The 15,220-nt window shown below is 39.7% G+C and overlaps 1 protein-coding gene across 10 annotated transcripts in view; it reads right to left on the bottom strand.

Annotated features, from left to right (window-relative positions):
- The window catches only part of DMD (dystrophin), a 985,465-nt gene that overhangs the window by 188,341 nt on the left and 781,904 nt on the right, over positions 1-15,220 (bottom strand). For 9 of the 10 annotated variants that reach the window (XM_077927390.1, XM_077927397.1, XM_077927392.1 and 6 more), the window contains exon 56: positions 793-965. In XM_077927390.1, coding sequence (XP_077783516.1) covers positions 793-965 — 173 coding nt within the window. Of the gene's footprint in view, positions 1-792; positions 966-1,568; positions 1,702-15,220 lie in introns of those variants that run through there. The other variant, XM_028727428.2, reaches the window with a different exon arrangement.

The raw sequence follows: 15,220 nt of genomic DNA, 5'->3' as shown, positions 1-15,220 counted from the left end.
TCCTTCTGCAAAAAATACCCAATTACAAGTGAAGGCATTCAGATTTCTGTTCAGAAACCATTTCACATATAAATGCCAAAACAACTGCATTAGCCATGATTAAAATAAGACATGTATAAGGCATCAGGTGTGGAAGTGAAGCTGTCTGATTTCCCCCCCTGCAGCGGCTCACATTTTCCCAAAACCAAGTTACAACCCCCACAGCAGGTTGTCTCTTCTGTAGTAGGAGCTGCTGCAGATAAACGTTCAAAGGAAGTTCCAATTACACATATGATGATGCCCTTTCTAAACATAATCAAGCTCTTTTGATTTCATATCTTATTTGGTTTGGGGGTATATGGGTATATGGCAAATACAGTATATGCATGTTTAGTTGGGAGTAAGCTCAACTGAACCCAGTAAGGGTTACTCCTGAGTAAAAGGAGATAGGATTGGGCTGTGTTTCATTATATTTGCTTAGAACAGCGTGAGAAGCCATGTCTGTCAGTATAAAATAATAGCATACATTTCAGAGAAAGTGTGGTTGCTAGTTAAGCATGCTTAATCTCTATTTGTACATTCTTATTGAGATTATAAAAAACTCATCAACTTCCTTGCATCCTTCAATCCCTTACGTATAAAGAAAATTAATCATTCTTACACAGTAATTCAGTGCTTGAAATTGCTTAAATTACTGCCAACCAGGTATTTTAGCCCAATTTGAACAAAATAATGCTATAAGAGGGGGCAGGATAATTCTTTCCTCAGATTAATTCCCATATCTCCCCTCCACCCTTGCCTTTTGAGCCCTACCTAACATTTAGAGATTTTTTCCTAAGTTCACTCCATCTGAAGTTCATGTTATCCAGGCGTCTTTGCAACAAGGCTGCATCATCAGAACCTTCCAAGGATCTCAAGATTTTCTGTCCATTTTCATCCAGGCTGTGGAAGATATCAGTATGGGTTTCAATTTCTTTCTGAAGTTCCTATGAGGCAACACAGAACAAATACATAAAACACTGGCGAAGAAATATGCTAGGGATAAGTTAACAGAAGACATTAGCAATAAAGGTATATTTTGCAAACTCAAATGAAAATAACACTGATTCATTATCAATAGTGTTTTAGAATAACTAAAACATTCATGTTCCCAATATAAATTAATCACTTTGAATATATATATATATATTTAAATTGTTCCTTTACTTTATGTTATTCATTCCTAATGAAAAATAAACTCTTCTATATACTATAGACTGTGTGGTGGTTTTAATAATAATAATAATAATAATAATAATAATAATAATAATAATAATAATAATAATAATAATAATAATAATTTATTTATACCCCGCCCATCTGGCTGGGTTTCTCCAGCCACTATCAAGCTAGGCATGGTAATATTATTTTATACTGGCATGGTACTGTATTAGTCAGAGAGAACTATACATTTCAAAACGCGCAAAAGCATTTACAGTTATCATTGGGCTCTGACGTGTGCCAGGGAGGCAACAATTGGTTATGTCATCATGCCGGTGAGAATAAAAACAGAGACACCAAAACCCCTCAGAATCCCAGCCAAATCTGACCTTTACATGGTATGTCTTCCTGTGTAACATTTTCAACTTGAACCAGAGGCTTCCGAGCAGGTCTTGCTGAACAGAAATCCAAGGAAAACTAAGCTACTGCAACAGCAGAGCTTTAAAATGCCAAGTTCAGTTACATTCCATTGACAGAATGCATTTCAGAGCACAGGCCTCAACAGTCAATAGTAATAAACAGTCACTTTGTACTATGTCAAAACATCAGTCAGGGCCATGGCTGTAGGAGGAAAGGAGAATAGCCAGAAGGACCCAGAATGCACAACTGGCAGCTTATGCTGGACTGCCAACTTTTCTTATCACTTTGGAATTGCAAGCCAGAAACTTTTTAAATATTCATGTTTCCCCTTCATTTTTAGCCAGGCAGCAACTGCCAAAGGAACATTCTTTGGAGAGCTAACTGCCTGGTACTCACATTCCGATCTGCCTACATGCTGAATGGAGTCTTTGTGTATTATCTATCCCACACTGTGATTTCTAAAAAATATTTTAGCTCCATGAACTTATAGATTTATTCTGGGGGGTCAACACTGCCTGCTCATTAGAATCATCTTATATACAAAAATAATAAAACGATTTCTTTCAAAGTTAGAGGGGAAGTGTTGGAGCTGTCAGCATGCTGGCTGTGAGCAGTCCTGGATTAATAATTTGCCACTTTAGACAAACAATACCTTATGTCCTTGAATTAAAAAATATACTGCACAGTGTTTCAGTAGTAATGGTGGTGGTGGTATTCTTTATATTTAATTTCTTAGTTGCCTTTCTCAAAAATTGGCCACAACAGCTTACAGAAATGTAAAATGCTGAGTTTAAAACCAATACTAAAAGCATGCACGCCATGAAAATTAATAAAATTAAAAACTGCAGAAGATATGGAAAGAGGAATAACTTGTGCTATTTTCAGTTAAACTCATTGCTGGGTAATAAGTGTATGAGGGTTCACTGGCAAATTCCTGTTTGGTCTTCCTTTGCTAGTGGAATAAAGATTGAACTGTTAATTAAAATGTTATTTATTTATTTATTTATTTATTTATTTATTTAATATTTGATTTGCAGACTAATATGACAACCTCCAAAGTCAAAGGTTCTGTGTGCACTGTAGAAGTGAACTGCTACTGTATAAACGACATATCTTCAAGGTTGATGCTGTAGAAGTGAACTGCTACTGTATAAACGACATATCTTCAAGGTTGATGCAAATATAGCTAAGCATGCCTATATGGCAAGAGTTTGGGTTCAACTCTATAAACATTTGCACTAGCAAAAGAACATAAACGGATGTCCTCCCTTTAATTTTGATACTGTTCTTTGTGGTGACTCTTCTCCACATTTTGCTCCGCCTGCTTTCAAATTGGCTTATGTCCAGTTTGCTACAATTTTCCATTTACAGTGGTGCCTCGCAAGACGAAATTAATCCGTTCCGCGAGTCTCTTCGTCTTGCGGTTTTTTCGTCTTGCGAAGCACGGCTATTAGCGGCTTAGCGGCTATTAGCGGCTTAGCGGCTATTAGCGGCTTAGCGGCTATTAACGGCTTAGCGGCTTAGCGGCTATTAACGGCTTAGCGGCTTTAAGAAAAAGGAAACAAACTCGCAAGAACTCGCAAGACGTTTCGTCTTGCGAAGCAAGCCCATAGGGAAATTCGTCTTGCGGAACGACTCAAAAAACGGAAAACCCTTTCGTCTAGCAAGTTTTTCGTCTTGCGAGGTATTCGTCTTGCGGGGCACCACTGTATGTCTCCCTCAACCCCTTACTGCTTACACAACACAGTGTTGACTACAACACTGAGGACTCTTGAAGCAACTTCATGCATACACTGATTAAACTGCAGAAAACAAATATGTGCTCGTGTAAACTGCTCTTACTGAAAGGGATGGGAAACTGTGTCAAGCTGTACATGCACAGCATCCTGAACTCAGTCCAAAAATAAAATAATAATAATGGAAGAGTGCTGGATCATTAATGCACTTCAGAAACTAGTTGAGGATCACAGTATTTCTTTTCATCTCTCAGTCAGTACAATGCTGCAGGCTTTATAAATGTCAATGAAATAATCAACATTTTTTTCATGTGGTAACTCTTCACTTCTTTAAGTTGCATGTTTACCTGAGCACAAGTCCCATCAAAATGAGTGGAGATTATTTTTGAGTAAGCATGTATAGCGGGTGACTCACTCAGAGGTAAGAGTGTGCAGAGGCCTGGTTCATGTCACCTTTCTGCTCTCCTCTTTGAGGGGGAAGAAGCATGGGAGCCAGGCCTTTGCACAGAGATTACACTTCATACAAGATTCTATCTGTGCTGTGGCCTTCCACAGATATATGTTCAAACGTGCAAGCAAAGCACCACTTTGGGAATATATCAACTGGGGCTGAGTTTACAATAGGACATTCAAATCAAATGTCACCAGGCCTGAAAAATCACCTTGTGGTAAGTGCATCACTTTGGATGCCACCTCACTGGCTTGTCAGCAACCACTCTAATAAGAACTGTACAACCTATTGAAGCAATATTTGAGGCTTTATAAAAGCAGCAACAACGACAGTGAGAAAAAAATACATTCACACCCTCAGTCACTTCAGACTAATCTCAAGATAAAATTACACAAAATGCTGTTACTTCTTTGAAAAAGATTCTACATCAAGATTAATGAGGCCTAGCAAAGCTTTTTTAGCTAGATGTTGTGGCAAGTGTGAAACTCTCCAGGGAAACCCAAACATAAAAAATGCATTAACAAATAACTTTTTCAGAACATGGTCACACATAAATCTGACCACATGAAAATCCATTAACACTAGCTACACTGAGGAAAAAGGAAAATCACCGCCATATAAAATTCATTCTCAGAATGTTTATGTACTACTTATAGTTGACCTGATAGCTATGGCCCTCCTCTGCTAATCAATCAGTGGCTGGACAAGACCTTTATTGTCTTTCTTAAAAAGAAGAGGAACAGGAAACTTCTAAGTCCATCCAAAACCAACCAACTCCAGTGCCACCTAGTGATTCAATCTTATAATGATACAATCCACATATTTTCCTCTTAATTAAAGGGTTGTTGTTGTTTCAGTACAAGGAAGAACAGTTAAGCTTTGTGGAGCTTTGTGGTGAGACATATGCTATGTCGTTTCCCCTAGAAAACTACATAGCATTCTCAATGCTAACCAGATGCCTATGGGAAGTCTGCACAAAGAGACACGATTCCAAGAGTACCCTCTCAACTTGTGCTCCCTAGCAACTTGCATTCAAAGGCATATTAGCTGTGATACTGGAGGTGGAACACTAGTTTGCTTCACTAATAGACATCCTAAACAAAGTCCCCAGGTGTCTGTCACCTGTGTTTCATTCTGGAACACATAAGTCATGTAGTTCTGGAATTTTTCCCACCAGAGTGTCACTGATTTGCAGGATAGCTTATCAGAAATAAGAAAGTAATTGATGTCAAATCACATATTATAAGGACTATATGAAAAGTGACATATGGCAGCACACCTTAATTATTTTCTGACAATACCCATGAGGCTGATCAATCAATTTCATTTTTTTAATATTAAAGAGGACCAAGAACACTTCTAATACTACATTTAGAAGAACTGTGTGCCGTATATAACAGTACAATTAGAGATGCATGCTTAACTCAGTTTAAACTGGTAAAATAATTCAACTAAAGCTTTTCCAATTAATTAGTGGTTCTATTGTGTTGGAACAGAGAAGGTATAATAAGGTATTAAACAAAGTGATAGCTTTTGTTTATTGAATTATAAGCTATTTTGCACTTCTGTAAACAAATAAATAGGCATTGCTACTAAATTTGATAAATTGGTTCAAATATGATTGATTGATCAATCATCTAAATTATTTAATTAACTCAGTAGCCTTATGTATAAACATCAACAAAGGCATTAAGACTGAAAGGAAACAATGACACCAGTATTTATTATCAAGGGCTCTGCTGCTATTTTTCATTTACAATGTATGAGTGAGTTACATCTGCTCTGGAATATTCATGCTGACTAAGTACCACCCAGAGAGGTTGGGTGTGCCTGATTCTCATCAAGTTTCTAAGGAGACTTAACTTTTCAGTTTGTCCCACTGAGCAGTTCACGCAAATGTATATTTCCTATTAGGTCCTCTTTGGCTTTGTTAGCAGGTCTCTTCTCAAAGCTGTTTGTCTATACGGTATATCTATACACCAGCTCCTCTATGCACTGCAATTATCTGTTGAGTCATTCCAAAATAAATGAATGATCCTTAAATTTATTAATTTATTTTAATTTATGAAGAATGCATTCTTATGGTCCATGAGAGAGTGTCCCTAGGGGCCACAGGATTTTGCTGATATGCCCAGAATTAAATTGTAGGTGGAGCAGAAGACACTGAGCTCATCGTTGAATGGCAGTGGCTCAAATAACAGATTTCAGGAAAATGCATAAAATGCCTAAGCACTTCTCTGAAATTATACTCTCAAACACAATGCAAATTCAGTAAAAAACAAAACAAAAAGCTAATCTAGATATAGCTGTAGCCCACATCGGCATGCAGGCTGTACAAAAATTCATTCTAGAGCTGCTTTATCTGATACTCTATTGTTCTTCATTTTAGCAAGCTATGTTTAGTGCAAGAGACTCTTTTGTTTTATGAGAAGAAAGATATATTGTAGGCCTTTCAAATCACTTGACTAAAAACATTTTTTCTTCTGCTCTGTAAAAGATATCAACATTTGTATGATATAATGTTAACATACAACATAAATCTTAACCAACATAATATAATCTCAAAAAATGCATGCCAGTAGAAAGTGTATTTTAGGACCATGTATGCAACAAAAAACAGGCGAATTTAACTTACTGTTTGCCTGGAGTCATAAGAAATATATCAAGAGCTGCAGATTAAAGACACCCCCCCCCCAACAATGACTAAAAAAAATACCATAGAATGCAACACTGCCTCATAAGAAGTCCCAGGAAAACAAAATAAAGTATGTCACTATTATGTGTTTCCTATTGCAGTGAAAATGCTCTTTTCTTCTCCTAGTACATCAGTATAACATTTTGGGGGGTTTATCTCAACAACATTTACACAGCAATTTCCATAATGATAACATCTTTTCAATGAAATGTTAAATGCAATTAAGGGGCAGATATTATGTGTTAAAAGCTTTGTTGTGAAATGGCTATACATCATCATGTCATCAAGCCTCTTTTCCAACCAGTCTATGGCATGACCTCAATTCCAGTTTGGTATGATTACATTGCAGAGTTTCATGTTAATGACTTGATGAGAAAAGATAGATAAAATTGTATCTCTCTCCTGCAGAGATAAGCCTATGAATATTGCTAAAACATTTCCAGGATCGAACACCATTTTAAAAAGATAACAGAAGATGAAACACATCTCCAGAAAAAGAAGCAACTGCTGACAGGTGAAAGCTAAAAGAAGAGCCTTTCAAAGATGATCCCTGAAATCTTAGAAGCTATTGTGATTTCAAATAAAATTGTTGAAGAACTAAATGATGTATGGATTAGACTCTAAAGAAAAAGAAAGGGCAGCTCAAACATGGTGGTAAAGAGATTTAAAATAAAGGAAATGAAAAAGTCATATGCGTCTGTACATTGCTCCAACCCTTCCATTTCTACTCTCCCTGCCATCTGTGTCCTTGGAATCACATTGTGATACGACCTTTCATTGCCTTTGGGAGACACTGCATTGATTTCTTTTTTAATCTAACCCAACTAATTTTTAATCCCATAACTTCAAAGATCAGGTCTCAATGCTGCCTGCTGTAATGGGAGAGTGCATGACTTGACTTTTCTTTGGTTCGTTCTGATGGAACAAGGCATCAGTCTTGCTTGTGTTGCATTGTGATATCAGCCCCTCTGTGACCCTTACTCTTACTTGCGACTCTTCCTGACTCTATAAATTGAAAGGAGGCAAGTATTGATAAGTCATCCATGTGATACTTGGGAAAACTCCCAAACTAATAACTGTCAGTTTCCACAGAGAACATATTTCCTCTAAACGGACACTGATGTTAGCCCAGACATAATTTATGCCATTTTAGAATTAGCAAGGCAAAGGTTATTTACTCCAAATGCAGAAACTTAACACTAGATAGCTCATGGACACAAGATGGCAATCATTAGGCACATCCGGCAGGAAAGTTACTAACTTTTAGTTCAAAAAGAATAATTTATTTTCCCATTTCACACCATTACTGCTGCTCCTATTTTACATGGACACCCGAGATGCAAAATTTAATTCACGATTGATGTTTTGAGTAGTTTAACTAGCACATAGTGGCTCCAACAATCTTCGACATAATCAACAGCACTCTCAAGGAACAACTGTAATGCTCCATTGGACATTGGACTAAGGAGGACTAAGTGAGATTTCTACTGCCTAATCGTTCATTAGGGAGAACCTAGCTTTCACAGCCCTTGGGTTTCTGATCACCTTTCTATTCACTCCATTGTGGGACTGCTCATGAGAACAGGGAAAAGTTATTTGTTTCTATCTCTACCTTCCAAGTCAATAACTAATGTGAACCTCACCCACTTTTGCTATTGCTAGGGTCTTAGTTTCTTAGATCAGGAGTGTGAATATCTTAGTCACGTGCAGCTGTGATTTTATATATGATCATATGCTTCCCACATCTATCACTGTGAAATTACTTTATGTATACTTTCTTGTAATAAGCAACATCTTTTTAATAAGTCTAGTGTGGTTGTATGGAGCTTGGAAGGCTCCTGGGTAAAAGCCTTCAGTCACTGGGGAAAGAGGTTGGAACCATTTCCTTACTCCAGCTCCTTGACTACTGTGCTCCTTTACTGTGAACCTGACTTCCCTGTGTGTGACCTTGCACATTAACTGGAGTTAGCCTATTTAATTGAAACCCCTCCCCTACAAAAAGCCCCTGACTTTGGAGCATGACCTGACCTCACTCTCTGGATCATCTTGCAAGTGGACTGGGACTCCTGGCATCCTTGTCCCCTGAAGTAGGACAAGTGACCTAGACTTTGCTGGGGTCACCAAAACACAAACACCTTTGTTTCTCTCTAAGGGCTTAGCAGCCTGAATGGTTGGGGAAGTAAACTATGTTGGGTTCAATTTAAATACATACTAAGCAGATAATCCTTAATAAAAGAGTTATGATGATCAAGTCACTCATTTTATTACTGGAAGGAGCAAGGTAATAAATTCACATGTATTCTCGGTTTTCTAATTCCTTATTTTAACATTTGCCAAAGATGAAACAGTAGCAACACAGAAGCAGCATAATTCACAGTAGGAACATTTGCTTCTTCTTGGCTGCTCAGGTAAGGTCTTGATGCCTATTTTCAATGCCTTGCAAAGTCCTACTGGATAATTTGGAGAGCAGCTACCTCTATTAGTTCCACTCACATCCCACTGCTTCCAATTAGTTCTGATTTTCTCTTACAGCAAGCAGCCAGAAGGGCTGAACTGCAAAACTGCTGGAGAGAATATTTTAGTGGGGATGAGGGAAGAGCTGCTTCCCTCCTGCTTCTGTTGTAAACAATGAAATCTCCTGATTCTTCCTACTGTTTCATTGCCTTTTACTGGAACAGCTATTATAACTGAAAACACAAAGGCTCATAGGTAATACAGACAACACTGAACAAATAAGTGAATAAACATTTATGATGTTTATTGATTTGCTTATGTATAGCAGAAATCAGAGGAGCATCTGGGAAAAAAATGCTTCTCCAAGTGATCTGTACTAATACCCAACATGTTCTGAACATTATTTATTTATCTTAAAAAAAAATTTATACCACTCCCGAATCATGTTTCTAGGGGTTCACAGTGTATACTGACAACAAACAATCGTTTCAAAAAGTATAGAACCATGAGATGCATAAAATGCACAATTATTTTCTTTCTGTGTCTTTGGCAGAATTTTGATGAAACAAACAATCTCTCTCTTTACTACAGTGCAGAAAAAACTTAGCAGTTTTATGGTGCTAGCACATTTGCAAGGCTAAGCAGAGTCCAGTATGGTTTCAAATTGGATAGGGACCTCCCTTTTTGTTCATACTAGCTTTAGAACCAATAGCTATGTGCATCAGAAGAACACCAGACATTAATGGAGCCCAAACTGGAAAACAAAACTTTATGATTGATCTATGTGCTGATAATTTAATGATTCTGACACTTGACCTACTGAACATAGAAGCAGCAATACTTCGAGAGCTTAACAACTTTCAACATTCTCAGGCCTGAGACTTTATGCTTTAATATACCATCCAAGATCCACTCTCCCCACTGATACCCACTATTTAACAACACTTCGCAACAATTCAATGTGGCTGGATGGACCTGGGGGAGTCTATACAAGTTATATGACTTTTATAACAGAAATACATCACTATATAAACTTCCTTGTAAGGAAACTTACAACCCCCTTGGGTACTCACCTACCAAATCCACACTAATAGACTTTGGACCAACCCCCCCCCCTCTTTAAGTCTATTTCGGCAAGCAATAGAGAATTAACCCTAAAACTCATATATAGGTGGTACCTAAACCTTGGAAAATGGCCATGAGCCACCCTGGTGACCCATCATGTTGCTGGAGAGGCTGCCCTACACAGTACATATCTTTACACGTGGTAGGAATGTATAAAAACCTAGACTTTCTAGAATTTGATACTCTAAGAATTCAATAAAATAATGAAGCAATTGGAAGTCAAACCAGAATTAGCTTTATTAAATATATTTCAAGACAACCACCTGGATTTACATAATGAAGAATTAATAAGCTATTTATTACAAGCAGCGAGGCACAACAGAATCAGACACTGGAAAGATCTTTCTGGAACAACAAAAGACAACTGGGACCAAACAGCCCTCCTCAAGAGATTAACAAATAAACTATGTCTGACAAATGAAGAGATCAAGAAAGAAGGCTTTACCTCAGTGTGGTTTCATGTCACAACATATGCCAGTATTTTTTTTTAATGAGCTACACATCATTCAGCCATTCACTTATGAAATAACTATTACAGATGTTATTCTGATTTCATTATCCTATTTTGCTCATTACCTTTAATATCTAAATAACCGTTCCACACATCCTTTTTTTTGAAGTAAGCATTGTTTAAAGCGAGTGTTAAAACATGCTAATGTTAAAGCCATAAATTACTTAGGCCCCAAATATCTGAAATGCTGCCTCCTTCTCTACAGACCCTCTTGGGTGTTAATATCAGTGGGGGGGGAGAGAGCTCTTGGTAGTTCCATTTTAAGTATGCCCCTTTCAATGTGATCCATGAGACAATACAATTGTAGCTGCATAAGCAGCAATAAAAAACAAAACAAAAAACTGGAGCTTGAACCTGGGGACTCTGTATGCCAAACTCCCAAAAACCATATATCAAGTGAGCTTGATCAAGTGGTCTCCTAAATGGCAGACTGGAATCGAGTACAAATCTTGCAGTATTGGGTTAAACCAATTACCTGCATGCATGCTAATTGTGAATAAAATAAATGAATTTAGAACTTGAGACTCACATTTAAAGTCTCTGTGCAGTCCTTTGCTAAATGGTCAATTTTCACATTTTCTAAGATGGTAGTAAGAATAGCCAGCCTCACAGTGCCGGGATGAGCATGCTACAATTACAATGTTAAAATATTAGAAAGCATATATAAAGATAAGACACTATTTATGATTGCAGCACTAGGGGGCCGCTTTGAATTCCATCATGTACTACTACACTATAAACTGAAATAGAGGTTATATCTTGAAAGCTGCAGCAGATAGCAGCTCATTTAATAGTAAAAACTGTTCCCTTTGACTCAAAGTCCACATTCAAGAAAGCACAAAGTAAGCCCATACCAGCTGCCATCTCATTAAGCAGGGAGCTGCTCTGGGTTGATTTCAATGCCTCTGAAATAATTTGCACTTTTATTAGATTGGAACAGCTACACACTGGGTCCTGGGAAACAACTCCATATTTTATTGGAGAATCTTCAGGAATAGGCAGCTGCAGGAAATTCTGATATTCTAAGAACCAGGTGAACAACTTCAATTACAATCTAAACTGAATATTTGACTCTAATCTTTTGCTTATAATGTGCTTCAGGCAAAATTATTCTGCTCAGTGGTTTGGTTTGCCAACCCACTAGAAAAAAAAATGTATGTGACTTCCTGCATCAATCCCTTAGCTGCACAAACACAAAAAGTACCATAAACGAGTACTTTACAATTAGCTTCACTATTTTAAAAGAACCTTTAAAAACCTTGAATAACCGATAGCCAGTTAGTGCAAGCAATATGTATATACGTATATACATATATACATATACATATACATATACATATACAGGTATGTTTATTCCTTAATTGTTTTGTAGGCTGTACTGTTTTGAAACAGACAGCCTGAAATCTGACCTCTGTGTACACCCAGTCAAGAAGTATCCAAATCTATTGAATTTATATTCAATGAAGTAGGAAAAGGATACACAGAAGAATTTATTAAAATATACATTTCAAATAAGGGCAAAGCATGAAAAAATGCTCAATTACTTGCTAGGTATTGGGGCTTGCTTATAGCAATGAGAATTAGGAATAGGAGACAAATTCAATTCAGTATGCATTGAAGGTAAAATCTATCAGATTTGCAGTTTATTAAAAAAATACGTGAACTGAAACACAGCTATCTTTGAAATTTGCAGTTATCCAAATTTTGTGATGCAGTTCTCCAATCAAACAATAATTCTGAAAAAATCATAGGTGAAACTGCAGAAAAAATGAAGATATTCATAAAAATAACATAAAAAACGCATTCAATTACAGCAGGGATGTCCAACTTCCAAGAGACTGCAATCTACTCCCAGTGGCGTAGCGTGGGGGGTGCAGGGGGGGCCGGCCGCACCGGGCGCAACATCTGGGGTTAGGGCAAATCCATGGGTTAGGGGGCGCAAATCCACAGGTTAGAGGGCGCAAATCCATGGGTTAGGGGGCGCAAATTACTTGCCTTGCCCCGGGTGCTGAGAACCCACGCTACGCCACTGTCTACTCCCACTATAAATGAACTGGCAGTGATCTACCCATTGAATTAACCGAAGTTGTTGATGAGCCCTGAATTGGGGGAAGCTGTTTGCAAAAATGTGTACATTAATCAAAACTACATATAAAAATGTTGCTGCAAAATGTGTTTTCATTGGGAGGAACATAGAAAGAGGACGATGTCCTTCAGTTTGTTAACCCGGAGGTTAACATCGTCCTCTTTCTATGCTCCTCCTGATGAAAACATGCTGATGGGGACAGATACACCCCTGCTTTAAGCAGTTTATACACTGTCTTCTGTTGTATATTATTTACTACAAAACTTGATAACTAAGCCCTTTGGGGATGAAACGTCTGATTACCAGAGCGATGTCCGAGCACTGAAGAACTGATACATCACAAGTGGACTCTTTATTTACTGTGTTTGCATTTATTGGGAAACTGTGTACGTGCAGCTACTCACACAGAGTCAATTAAGGTTTGTCAGACAGCCAAAAGGCAATCTGAAGGAGTAAGTCTGCCTGGTGATAACAGAGGCATGGAGACAGCTCCCTGATTGGTCAAACTCTCTCAAGGGAGTGATAATTAATGGCCTACTAACTGGAGTTTATTGGTTCGGAGTTCTGTGTGTCAGTGTAGGAGTTGTGAGTCATGTATGAAAGAGATAACTAAAGATCCGTGTTCTGTTCCTGTAAATAGTCCACTGTATATAATAAACAGCTAACTACAAGTTCCTGGTTCCTGCTTCATCTATCCTGTCTGCAGCCAAGTCGCCAATTGCTTCCGTGAATTCTGCATTTACTCTGCTAGGTCTGGCTAAGGTCCTGCAACTAGTCAGAAAGTTGCAAAACACCAATAGGTTGTGCCAATAATTTACTGTGTTTGCAATTATTTAAGATAAAGCCTATTTTGGAAAGAAACTACCGTATTTTTCGCACGATTGGACGCACCGGACCATAGGACGCACCTAGTTTTTTTGGGGGGGAAATAAAGGAAAAAAATTTCCCCTTTATTTCCCCCCCAAAAGCAGGTCAGGGAAACCGAACCAGGTCGAGGAACAGCGGGATAGTGGCGCTGCGCCTCCCTGCTGTCCCCCAAGCTTGTGGGGCTGGCCGATGTCTGTCTGGCGGGCGGGGAGCTCTGCTTCAGGGCGCCCCACCCGCCAGGCAGCAGGCTGCTATCCGCAGCGTGGGGAGCCTTGTCGGGAACTCCTGCAAGGTTCCCCACTCTGCGGATGTCTGCCTGGCGCGAGGGGCGCTCTGCTTCAGGGCGCCCCACCCGCCAGGCAGCAGGCTGCTATCCGCAGCGTGGAGAGCCTTGTCGGGAACTCCTGCAAGCCTCCCCACTCTGCGGATGTCTGCCTGGCGCGAGGGGCGCTCTGCTTCAGGGCGCCCCACCCGCCAGGCAGCAGGCTGCTATCCGCAGCGTGGGGAGCCTTGTCGGGAACTCCTGCAAGCCTCCCCACTCTCCGGATGTGTTCCCGAAGCGCCTGGAGCTCTGCTTTCAGGGCGCCTGGCGCTCCGGGAAGCAGGCTGAGCGGAGCGCTAATCCCGAAGCCCCAAGCTTCGGGATTAGCGCGGCGCTTCGCTAGCCCTGGGAGAGCCACGCAACGTCGCGGGGCTCTCCCAGAGCTAGCGAGACCTTGCCGGCACCCAGAAGCTTGGGGCGCGCTGAGCTCCACGCGCCCCAAGCTTCGGGATTAGCGCGGCGCTTCGCTAGCCCTGGGAGAGCCATGCAACGTCGCGGGGCTCTCCCAGGGCTAGCGAGACCTTGCCGGCACCCAGAAGCTTGGGGCGCGCTGAGCTCCACGCGCCCCAAGCTTCGGGATTAGCGCGGCGCTTCGCTAGCCCTGGGAGAGCCACGCAACGTCGGGCTAGCGAGACCTTGCCGGCACCCAGAAGCTTGGGTCTCCCACGGCTAGCGGATAGCTTCCTGAAGCCTGGAGAGCGAGAGGGGTCGGTGCGCACCGACCCCTCTCACTCTCCAGGCTTCAGCGAAAGCCTGCATTCGCTCCATAGGACGCACACACATTTTCCCTTGCTTTTTGGGAGGGAAAAAGTGCGTCCTATGGTGCGAAAAATACGGTACTTTTGCCATATATGGGCATTTATTGTTTGTTTACAGATAGTCACCTTGGTGATATTATCTTGTGTCTATTGCAGTAGCACTTGTATCACCACCCTGTTTATTGTTTCATAATAAAACCTAAGCAGACCAGTACACAACCATTTTACAGCCAGTAAAACCTTACAGATGCTATATAACATTTAATAAATTCTCTGCTCAGTTAAATTATTTGGACTAACATTATAAACAAGATATTCCATACAATAGGAAATAATTTGAGGCTGACTTCCTTCCAGGTCTCTAAACATTTGAAGTTGCCTATGAACTACTGAGATAGTGAGTATCTAAAAGACGCAGCTTGAGGTACTTTGAGTTTAGCTGTGCAATATAATTGCAAAGTTAATAAAAAAGGAATCATCACAGCAGGGGCTAAATCAGGCAAACACAACTGCTGAGTTTGTTCTTGAATATTATTAACTCAAAAGCCTGTCTTGTCTGTGTTGTGGCATATTTGAGAGAGAAAAGCAACTTCAGGCATAGCAGCTTAATTTTTAA

This window comes from Podarcis muralis, chromosome 4, assembly GCF_964188315.1.
Source record: "Podarcis muralis chromosome 4, rPodMur119.hap1.1, whole genome shotgun sequence".
In the NCBI taxonomy this organism is placed as follows: domain Eukaryota; kingdom Metazoa; phylum Chordata; class Lepidosauria; order Squamata; family Lacertidae; genus Podarcis; species Podarcis muralis.
Note: the sequence above shows the minus strand (reverse complement) of the source record. Positions and strands in the feature narration are given on the sequence as shown.